At 42.8% G+C, this 12,204-nt stretch overlaps 1 protein-coding gene across 1 annotated transcript in view; it reads left to right on the top strand.

Moving 5' to 3' along the window:
• Nucleotides 1-12,204, top strand: part of MAPK15 (mitogen-activated protein kinase 15) — a 1,649,688-nt gene that overhangs the window by 1,440,945 nt on the left and 196,539 nt on the right. Inside the window, exon 13 of the mRNA XM_044067386.1 lies at nt 675-984. Coding sequence (XP_043923321.1) covers nt 675-984 — 310 coding nt within the window. The remainder of the gene's footprint in view (nt 1-674; nt 985-12,204) is intronic.

Raw genomic sequence — 12,204 nt, 5'->3', positions numbered from 1 at the left:
TTTGTTCAAAATGTAGTATTCTTTAGACCATTTCCTGTACATTTGAGAAAGCTGTACACATTTCGTTTTTTCTTCAAAGTTTAGAGGGAATGGGTTGTCACATTCCTTATTCCTTTTAGTTGCTTAATTAAAGCACTTGATAAAGCTTTGGCCTTCTAATTTCTAGAAACTGATAACTGATTTCAACAACAAAAGATACCAAAGAAATAATAATGCCTGGTGTTTCTGTTTCTGTTTTTCTTTGTTTGGGGGTGGAAAGGCAGGGGTGTTCTGTATCATACCATGTATGCAACTGTTCTAACGTCAGTTCATCTTACTCGTTAATGAAAATAAGATTCTTTATAGTTCCTTCAAATTGTTTCTTTGTGATACACCAATAATTTTATCATTTTGGTTAATGTTAGGACAGTTTCTTATTTAACAAACGCCTTTGTTCTTATTTATTTTATTCTGCCTTGTAATTAGAATACATAAAATGTCAGTTGTACGTTATGTCTTAGGAGATGTTAGTGATGTAGTATACATACATGAGGTAATATGTCTATGTTTGGTTATCTAATGCTCTACTCCAAAAGTGGAACCAATGTTTTTGTTTTTTGTACTATTAACTTTGTTATTCCACTAAAGAAATAACAGTATTTTTAATTTAACGTTTCCTATGTACTTTTTTGAAGATGATACTGGAGAAAAAGACAAACCTACGTCGTCAGAAAAGGGATCTGCTCAAGGAAAATTATGCAGCTAGTAAAACAGAGAACCTTTCTGAACAAAAGGACTTGAAGTCCCAGGAGCAACTGACATCAAAACCACCAGCTCCTAAAACCCACGAACCATCACCTTTAGCTTCTTTACCTCCAGCGGTTAATCATCAGTTAAAAGAAAAATCATCTGTCAGTCCAGCCAGTAGTCCAAAAGGCTCCAAAACAAACTTGACATCCTATAATCCCATAACGCACAACACTGCCACCTATGAGACTCATCCCGGTAAGAACAGTTTACTTTCAGGGGTTTTCTTTAGAATTTCTTTTTGTAATTTTCATGAAGCACAAGACGCATCTTGGATCAAAGGTGTGACAGAGGTATCCACACTCATTTAAAGTTAAGAAGAATTTTTGAACCTTTTCATCACTGGTGACTGTGTAGTTTGTAAAGAAGTAGCTGTGCATGTATTATGCAGTCTTCTGTTAATTTAAAGAAAACATTTTTTTTGGTAATGAAGCAGTTAAATAGTATTTATTCTGATATGGAATGTGTTGAGCTATGGAATGTGTTGAGCTATACACTGAACAACTTGCTTAACATCAGTCAAGTATCTTCCAGAAGTAAATAATTTGTCATTATGATGAGTGTCTATTCTTTGAGACAACCTGAATTGTATATTCTGATTCCCTTAGCTGATTGGTCTGGAATTTGAAGTAGCAAAAATATTTATAACATACAGCAAAAACATTTGTATCAAGAATGATTGCATGCATGTGAGTGAGACATACTACTTTTGCTCCAGGCTTGAAGCCCATTAACTTTAGCTTGGATTTTTAAATTAATTAATTAATTGTTTAATTATCGTGCACTGAGAAGATTACTTATTTGTTTTGGTGACCATAATGTCCATCCCCCATTTAGAGGCCTAGGGTGAAACTCAAGCACATACAAGAAGTGTCAAATTGAGTAAATTAATATAATAGCAGCATCACAGCAGTTCGTGAATTTTGCTCCTTACTTTTCAGTTGAATTTATTTTGTCTACTATGGTAGAATTGGCTGTTGAGTAAACCTTTTCATGTGAACTTTCTCAGCATGCAAATTATGGTGTTTCAGCAAGATTTTCAGTAGCATTTCTTTCCCTCTGACATTTGCCTATACCGATCATATATTTGGTTATTAGGTTTATGCTCACAGACTAACAGGTAAGCACTAGGCTAGCTACCCTTGCGGGCAATTTCAAGCTTAGACAATTTTTGTTTTCATGCTCGAAATAACCTATCCCATTTGGTCATAGATTGGCCTTACACATTCCGTGGATGGTAATTATATATTACCCCAATAAGAACAACTGTGATCATATCATAGATAATTTGAGGGGATCCATGCATGGGATAAAACATTTAGGAGCTGTCTGTGTCTACTAGTAGTACAGGGCCAGTCCTGGGGTAAATTTTCTTCCCATCCATAGATTCAAGTTGCGCCTGAAAATGGATAGAGATGAACTTTGTTTTATGTGGATGGTTAATCTGTACCACAGCAGCTGTATCCCCTGTGAAATGTACCTGTCCCTACGAACAGTTCTTTTGATGTTGCAGAAGAGGTTTAGATCCCTTGCTCAAGTATTTCTGATGTCATTTGACTTGCTTCTGTGCAGTAAGTCTCTCAGTAATGGCTTTGAGGATACCTTGTCTGCCTGACAATGGTCACCTCTTAGCAGTCTATAGGATGTTGACTACAGTGAGAACGTTTTGAATTGGTCCATGTGGGACATAATGTTTAGGCTTATATAGTTTTAGTAAGGTGTCTCTGTGGGCATTACATTTGTTGCATGTGCCTCGACAGATACATGTCAAAAGGGACATTATATTCAATGATTGGCCTAATGAGGGCTGAGTAAAGGAGGACAGCGACATCCCTAGATCTAGACACAATCACTCTGATTATAAACTGTGCAGTATAGAAGGTCTTTCTTGCAACAATAGACACATGTTGGTCAAAAGTTAGGTCACTGTCCACATAAGTTCCTAAATCCCAAACAACTGGGTCAACTCTTAGGGGAGTATTGTCAATGTAGTTGTTCCCTGGGGTCGATCACGTCACAAAGGATACAGTAATACATTTTTTGCCAATGTTTTAATGTTAATGTTGTAAGCTGGTGCCAAAAGCAGATTCTGTTTCATTTGTTACATCCGAGTTGACTAGTGGGATATGAGCCACTTGTCAGATCCAACTGGGCCCTCTGCTAGTGCCTCAAGCTCTTCCTGAAAATGTCCCACAATTCCTCTGTGCTCTATCTATCCCAGATCTCATTTGTTGTTTAAGTGATCAGACAGATATGTTTCTTTACAAAGTATTAGCATTATCTGTTCTTCTAAACTCTGTTTAGAGCTTACAAAAACACTTTTAATGTTTCTGCTGTCTTGTATCTGTTTATAAAGTAAAAGTTTCTTCAGCTCCTTCAACGCATTATGCAGGAGGCCTAATGTCTTCTTCTTATTCTTTCTGTCTTCATGTAGATAACGATAGAGTTTTTCTTCTATTTCTCCATTTTTTTTACTTCTGCCATCCATTTTTTTTTTTATTTCTCCCATTTATGATATTTTTACTGTTGAAAATGTCTGTGTTATTGGTCTTTACTTTTTTCTTCATGGATAATGGCTTCAAGAAGTGTGGCCACAAAATCATTCCCCCTGAACACCTGCTATCTGTTTGTGGTATACCTGGGGCTGGGACACATTTGGCTGTGTATTCTAAAAGCCCATGTTTCATCTGCTGTCAGACATGAGATCTGTAATTTGCTACAGTTTAAAACTTTTTTTTAAACTAAAACCTGAGAGCTGTAGCACTCCGTGCAGAATGTAAACTGTTGCAAATGCTTGCTGCATTGTAACAAGCAGTTTGCTACTGTTTAAAAGTAAAAACAAATTGTTAAGTAAAACCTGAGCACTGTAGCACTCTGTGTGGTGTATAAAGTGTAACTGTAGTAAGCAGTTTGCTACAATTAAAAAGAAAAAAAAAGATTTGAGAGGAAGGGGGTGGGAGGGGCAAGAAGCAGGGAAAAGACCTGAGTTGGCTCCTGCATTTCAGGATCCCCAGGTACCTGATCACAGACTTTTTCATTTTTTTTGATTTTTTTATTTTTTTTTTTGCTCTTGTATTGAAGTGCTGGTGTGTGGGGGGTGCATGTATCTGGCTACCTGGCTAATGTGCCAGCTGAAAAAAAGGTGTCTTTTTTTAACAGATTTGTGAGGCAAAAGGGTCTGGGACAGGTGCAGAGACAGGACCTGATTGTTTTCTGCATTTCAATAGCCCAGACATCTCTGACTTTTTTTTTGTTGTTCTGAAAGGATGGGGCACTGCTTCATCAGATCTGCACAGGGCACTAGTTCAGCCAGCACCTGTGCCCACAGTCACTTGTATTAGCTCCTTCACCATCCCCGTTTTGTCACAGGTGGTTTTGGGGCTGAGAGATCAGTTGGAGCCTTTGTTTTTGATGCTGACAGGTGCCTCCACCTTGGCACTGACACTTGCTCATCCAACTCACTTAACACTTATACCATTGTCATCAATGGAATCTTAGAGCAAACCTGCTCAATGTTGTGACCATTCTTGGTCTCATTTGGTGCTGTTCTCAGAACTGGAATCGTCGGCCTTTGAAACTGCAGCTCCAGTCTCCATCTTGAAACCTTCCTGGTCACCTGTGTTAGGGCTTCCTTCTTCAGCACCTATTGCATCCACTTCTGTGAGGATGGACTTGGCACCATGTCAGGATTTTCTGATGTATACAGACTTTGGGTCCACCTTAATTTATATTGGCTCCAGCCCCTGAAAACCAGCAAATCATTTCAGTAGTCATTTCATCAAGTGTCCCATTGACAGAGCAGAATGGAAAGCCTCAAATAACCTGCACTTTTTCAGTCTGAGCCCTCTGTGGATTTGGATGAGCTCCCTCTGGATGTTTCCAGGAAAGGGCATGTAAAAATAGGCTCCTTGACTCTCCTAAGGAATCATTAACTTTTAACACTGACTTGGGTGATCAAAAGGTTTCCCATAATCCCCTCCAGAAGATGCTGTCTTTAGCAAAATCCTTGAATTAATAGACAAGTGATGATCTTGGGCAGTCAGCAGCCCTCCAGACAAGGAGGTGGTGTTTGAATCTTAGTCTTCCCTCCCCCCTCCACATCCTGGGTGATCACTCCTGCTGACCATGTTAGAGATTTGACTGCCAGGAGGGTATGGCAGGAACTAGACTCCACTGAGGCTGTCCCCAAGAAGCTGGATTTAATATTTTGTTCATGTGAGAATAGGCAGCATTGGACCAAGTGGTCTCTGGTGGACTCTTTGATTGTAGTAGCTGCCACCAAGGGACAGCTGTCAGATAATACAGCTACTGTCCATCTGCAAAGCAAGTAGTCTGGATCACTGGACAGGATGAGAAAGTGCTCCTATGCCTCGGGCACCTTTGCCTGAGAGCATTGAACTATGTAACACATAGGAATTGCTTCCAAAGAGATTTAGCAGAACATGTTTTAGACTGTTTACAGATGTCACCCACGGCTGAGAGTAGGAAACAGATTGAGAATCACATGTGTACAATGTTGAACATTATCAGTCTCTTCATGCAATAATAGCATAATGCAGCTGATTTTAGTAATCAGGGAGTGAGGACAGGCATTAATTACATTGATGCATCCGATTTGGCTCAATCTTTGTGATTTTGCAGATAGTTTCAAGGCATCATTGAGGTGTGAGCAAGAAAGAAAGAATGTCATCAGCTGTAAGCATCCAATTTCAGACTCATTAAAGATCCTTCAACAGGAACCAGAAGGGGTCCAAGTCCCTATGGTTTTGAAAATCCCAGTGAGAGCCCTTTGATAGAAGTGGCTGTAGCAAAGGCAACTTCCTTCAACAGATGCTGACCAAGAAGTAGAGGTTGTCCACAAAACCAGGTATTTCAGGGTCCTTTTAAAGGCAAGCAATCCCAATGTTCCTGAAGGCTTACCTGACTGCTGTTCTCTAGTGGCAGTTGGGAGCCACATATCTCTTCACTCAGCTTCATGGATGTCCATCACGCAGCAGAACTGGGTGAGAAAATTATGTCAAAAGCTATATAATACCCTCACAGCCACTTCCAGACATTGCACCCTATCATTGAAAAGTGGCAAAAAGAGAGATTGTCATGCTTTTCCAAAAAAGAGCTATTCAGTAGGTCCCACCAGTCTAGAGATGGTTAGGAATCCATTAAAAGTTTCTTTTTGGTTCCAAAGAAAAACAAGGACCTCAGGCCAGTTTTTGATTTCAGAGGACTAAATCTTTACATCATGAAAACCCCATTCAGAATGGTCATGGTACAAGTTATTTTTGCTCTGCCTGAAGGCAAATGATTGGATATAGTCAGTAGACCTCCAGGATGCCTATGTGCATATCAGAATTGCCAAAGCATCTTGGTAGTTTCTGTACTTCAGTGGGGTGCCAATCACTTTCATTTCACAGCCCTGCCCTTCTGTCTCAGCACACCCCACTCCAGGTGTTTCCCAACTGCAAAAATGGTAATTGCAGCTAGTATGTTATTAAACGGGATCCAAGTTTTCCCATACTTAGATGACTGGCTCCTTGCCACTACAACAAAGCAACAAAGGAGTCCCTCTTAGCAGCCAGAGATTACTTGCTATAGCTGTGCTCATCCTTAGTTATTTCATTTAGCTACAACAAGTCACATCTTCAACATACTCAGTCCATTGTGTTCCTAGGATGCCATCTGGACATGTCAGACTGCAATGTGAATCTTCCTTCCAACAGGTTTCAGTCAGCCAGGACCCATTGTCTGTTAGATCATAACACCCCTCCATCTTCCTTAATTCTAAAAGTTCTTAGGTTGATGGATTCAAGCAGTGTGATGGTTCTTCATATACAATACTTAATGAGAATTCTTCAGTGGATGTTCAGTGTCCAGTGGTCCCAGCTGTCAGATCCCCAGACTGATCCTGTTGCTTAACTCAGCTTTACAGACACCATCTGAATTGGTGGCTGACCTATCAAGCATTAACAATGGGGAGCATTACAAGGAGAAAATGATCCAAGGGACATGGGTGAAAGCAGAGGCCAATCTTGATATCAGTATCCTGGAGATGAGTGATGTCCTTCTTTATCACTGTTGCATTATTCTTTATACTTGGGATATCCTGCCAAGGATACCCTAACATCTGGCCAGCGCACCAAAGCCTTTACACCTTCCTGCCTTCGTACATCAGATATATATCCTGCATGCAAGATACACATGTGATGTCTAAACCTCAGAGCTTCTGTGCCGCCAGTCTGAACGTTACTTCTGAATTCAGTCTGTATGCCATTCACTGCACTGGTTCTTCTACAGAGCCCAATATAGGTAAGTGCTCCATTGGGATGCCTTCCGTTTTCTTTTCCTCCTTATAGTTTGTGAGTGTGGGAGGCAAATTCCCCATAAAGACAGAGATGAGAAGTGCCTTCTTTATCTGGGTGCTAGGCACGACCATACTATGTATATCTGTCAGGCTTTTGCAGGTAAGACACTCCACAGTCATTTGTCTTCCCTGTCTGTCTGGAAAAACAGTGTCTGAAATTACTGACCCCAGGATACCACAGCTGAATCCACCTGCCCCAAAGTTCAGCTACCTCTTAAGAAAAAAAACTAAAAGATAGTTCTGAATCTGCTGTTGTCCAGCCTCCACCAGATGTCTCTCTTGCGTTGGATGAAGAACCTGAAGTCTGTCCAGTGATGAGTCTAGTTCCCTCTACCACGACCCAGTTGGAGGTCAACATGGAACTGCCTCCTTGCACGTCTGCTGAGACTATGCATACATCTCTTACAGATGTTAAGAAGAAACCACGGCTAATTATATCTGAAAGATCTGGGGGAGTTCTCAAATTTTAGTTAGGGAAGAGGTGCCTGCTACCCTCATTGAATCCAGACAGGGCTCTGACTCTCCGAGATTTCTGAAGGCGGAAGTTCCTGTAAAAAAGAAACAAAAAAATAAACATTTCACTACTGTAGCTAAGGATCCTCAGAAGGAGTGCAGGACTTTACTCAAGGGCTGTTTAATGCCCTTATGACTCTGAAACTACCACAGGGTTTGTCTGCCCCTGTGGCTACTGCCCCTTGTTCCTCCACCCCATCTGAGAAAACAATGGATTCTGCTGCTCCTGATGAGTTGGACTTTAGTGGATAATCCTTAGCCTATTCCTCTCAAATGGACAGTCCTTTGGCATTAGGGTCTGATAAAGAGGATTCTTTATCCCCTACCTCTTCCTTTGAGGAATTATTCTTTGGGGATACAGTGATTCGCATGGTAGAACACTTTAAATGTGACTGATCAAAAGTCAGATGCTCAAAAAAGGTACTATGAATTTTTGCAGATGGATTCACATAAACTATCCGCAATCCCTCCAGTCTTAGCTGCCTTAATGGGCACTTTTACAGCTGGTTTTCAGGCTCCTGACTCTCAACCTGCATCCTCTAAAGAAGCCAGACAGATTTTATAAAGTGATCCTTGAAGGCGAAATGCTGAGGTAGCAGATCGCTTAGCTAATAAAATACAAAACTGGTAAAGTGCTTGGATTTGTGTATTTGATATATACTTCGTGTGCTGGTGTTTTAGATTTTATAAAGTACCTGAGGATCATAAATATTTGTATAAAAGCCTATCATTTAATCCTGCTGTGGTTTCCATGTCCACAGATAATCCATCCAAACTACTTTCGTCTTCCAAGCTTCTCCCTACTGATAAAGACAGCTGTGCACTGAAGAAGTATGGGACAAAACTGTATACTTCTGCTACCTTGGTTTTAAGGTCTTTAATTTTCAGAACCACAAGACTAGATGTATCCTGGCTCTTCTGTCTCAGCTGGGGGAGGAGGAGGGTTTTTGTCTGACTTGCCTAATTCAGACAGTAAGACTTCTGTTCTGTCTCTCTTTACTGACCTGTGCCTCTCAGGTAAACTATCAATCTGATGTTGTTAATCTTCTTTCCATTCATCACTGATGGGGTTTGGTTCCAAGCCCTCAGAACCAAGTCAGCCTATTACCAAGCTCGAGCCAGCCAAAAAAATTCCCGAGCTAAGTCTCTGCCCAGAATGCCCTTCTCCCTGTTACCTCAGATCTCGTTTGCTGCATATCTGTAAAGCCACGTTTCAGCCGAGCTCTCAGCCAAGTGAAACATTTTTTGATATTTGTGTAAACATTTTTGGATATATTCATATTTTTTAAGCAATTTGTATTTTTAGTGTCATTCTTCTGTCTAACCTTGTTCTTTCCTCTCTACCCGTTGTTGCAGTTGGTAAACTTTCAAGTACCATTGTTGGTACGGCCTTTCTTCCCTTACCCTTGTGGTATTTCTTCAATACCATAGTTGGTATTGATTTTCCTGTTTAACCTGTTAGCTTTAACCTTTATTCAGGTGTTTCCCTTTTCTTCTGTACATACTAGTGTATTGTTATGTTTGTGTTTTTTTTTGAATGGAGTTGACTTCATTATAGTTGGATTATACAGTTGACCTGTGGTGTTTTTCTACCAAGATGTCAGATAAGAAGGCTACTTCAGGTTTTAAGTACTTCTTGTAAGGGCAAGTTACCCAACAGTGATTCTCATGATGACTGTGTATACTGTTTGGGAGTGGCCCACCTTACTGTGCAGCCTGCATGCGACATTTGTCAGAGTTTCAGCCAACACACTCTTAATGAGCGCAAAAATAAACTCATTCTGAAAGGGTTACTCAAGTCTCCCTTCTCAGGGGACATTTCTGCGATGGAGGTCTCAACCCCTCCTTCTAAGGACAAAAAGAGATCCCACTCTGTTCCTTCTTCACCATCGGGTGATCAGAGCAAGCCTGGGAAATCAAAGGTCTCTAAATTATCATCGGAGCATAAATCTGTCTCTTCAGCTCCGTCTTCTTTGCCTCCAACCATCTCAAAACCTTCAATACCAATGCCTGTTTTGGCACTGATCCTGCCTCTGGCACCAGTCATAGACCTTACTACACCTATTTCGACTTCGGCACCTGTAGCCACTTTGGCTCAGGGCACACCTTTGACTACGCCATTAGTTTCCATTTTGGAACCAACCGTTTCGGCTCCGAGTGCCACTTTGGCACAGAGATTGTACCAACCTCACTGGATATGACCCCTTTACTTCTGGTCTCGAAACTAGAGACTTCAGTGCCAGCAGACCTTGCACCACTGACCTGATACTCCCCCTCCATAGATCCATTTCTTGGCCAGGCATATAGCCCATTCCTTGAACATCCTGGCTCTCCATCTGGAGTATCCACTAGATCCAATAGGAGCCTTTTGGAACACAAAGTGGTGCATCTTGTAGACCAGCTGTTGTTAGCCAAGGGGAATTCCCTCACTTTCTAAGACCCATCTACCTGCAGGACTTGGGTTGCCTTATCCACAGACTCCATCTTACACATGTCCTTCGACCATCTTGGCTCCAAAGCCTTCTGCTCCAACATCCTTCTTGGAACCCATCACCTTGGCGCCTATGGTGCATCTCACTCTGGCTCCGAGTTTGTCCCTTTGGTCTTTGGTTCCCGCTGAACCGATCCTTCCTCAATCTGGGGATTGGGGGATGGGTGCATCAGCCTGTGGTATGGAGCTGCCTCTCTCCCCGGTTCCATCCTCAGGGCCAATGGCTGCATCTGCACTGATCCTGCTTGAGGCGCCATCCAAGGGAGTGAGTTCAGAGCGGGTTGTGACCCCGGTCCTGAGGTTGTCTTTCTCGGTTCTGGGCTCCCATCCTTCTTCAGGTGGACCTGCCTTCCACGCGATGGAGAGAGCTCTTGCTTCTGGCAACCCTCCTTTGATGTTGGAATCCCAGTTTTCACCCCCTGAGCTACAGCTGTCACAAACCACCACTCCTGGATACTGGGCAGAGAAGCCGCAGGACATCCCTGTTCAGGGTACCCACTCTTGCGAGTCCTCCTCAGAGACCCACACTGAGGAGCCCCCTCAAAAGAAGACATGCAAGAGGAAGCACATGGTATCACCCAAGGAGTCCTTAACAGAAGGCATGGATTACGATGATGGTGAAGGGTCCCCCCAGTCACCTCCTGATGATGTCTCCTTCGGAGACATCCTGGAGATGTTAAAGCAGAGGAGGTGACTGGAAGCCCTCTAACCCTTTGTCTGAGGAGCCTTTGTTCCTGAAGGCTTTTTGTGCCCGGCCTCCTACCTCTTGGGTGACCCCACCTGCCGATGAGCTCATCCAGCTCATCGTGCAGCGTGCTTGGAAGAACCTGATTTCATTGAGGCGATCTCTCGGAGACCAGACAAAATTCTTTCCCTTCTCGAGGAGAACCCGCATTGGTCCAAAGGGTTACCAGTTGATGCTATGGTGATGGCACTGGCCATGAAAAAGGACTTGGCTGAGGAAAGTCCCATTGTCCACCTGCCTATCAGGGAGTATTGGGCAGTGGACATACTTGGGAAGCATGTTTTTGCATCAGGGACCTTTGCTGTACTGTCCCTGAACTATTTGGCACATTTTGTGAGGCTCCAAAGGTACTTGATCTCTGAACTCTCTGGGACGCTCGCAGGATAGTTGTCTGATGAGGTCAGGGACAAAGTGGCCTTGCAGCTCGCAACCCTGGAATCAATATCCAACTCATCCATGAGGTTGCTGTCACACACGAGCAAAGGGGCAGCTAGAGCAGCGGGTTCGGGCATTGTTATGAGCCGTCATGCCTGGATGCGCATTTATGACCTTGTGGATCCCTTCAAGTCTTCCTTTCTGAATGCTCCCATCGACGCTTCAGCCCTTTTTGGCTACAAAGTGAAGGACACGCTAGCCAGGTGCAAGCAAGATGGAAAAACCCTGTCTGCCATAGGCCTATGGTTTTCCAACCCTTAACGTACCTTCTCCAGGAATCAGAGGAGTGGGAAAATGTGACATAAGAAATCTCAGGGTCCTTTCTGTGCCACATGTGGTGATGATACTCCCAGAGGCAGAGGGGGTAACAATTCCAGAAGATGCCCCTATAGAGGCAGAGGGGGGTCCTCTTAACCAAGGCTCCAGGCACTCTTTCTCTGGACAGCCTTATCAGCGCTCATGAGGGGCAGCCCAATTGCTTACCTCTGGAAGCAGTTGGGGCTTGTTTCTTTCTGCACCAATCTGCCTGGCAATCTATCACCACAGATCGTTGGGTGCAGAACATTATCACCAGAGGTTACACCATTCCCCTTTCTTGTCAGCCAAACTTTCCTAGAAAACTTCCCGACGTTCCACCCAGTTAAAAGGAAGAAGCAGCTTCAGAGATTATAAAGCTGTCTCAAAAAAGAGTCATCCAACCAGTCCCACCAAACCAGCGCAGATCCGGATTTTACTCAAGATTCTTTTTGGTGCCAAAGAAGACAGGGGACTGGAGACTCATTTTAGATCTCAGCAGTTTAAACAAGTCTGTCACCCAAACCAAATTCTGGATGGTCACGGTTCAGTCCATCCTTCCCCTTTTAAGAGAAGGCAATT

This window comes from Protopterus annectens, chromosome 3.part1 (assembly GCF_019279795.1).
Source record: "Protopterus annectens isolate FY-2018-M chromosome 3.part1, PAN1.0, whole genome shotgun sequence".
In the NCBI taxonomy this organism is placed as follows: Eukaryota; Metazoa; Chordata; order Ceratodontiformes; family Protopteridae; genus Protopterus; species Protopterus annectens.
This window is presented reverse-complemented; position numbering and strand designations above follow the sequence as displayed.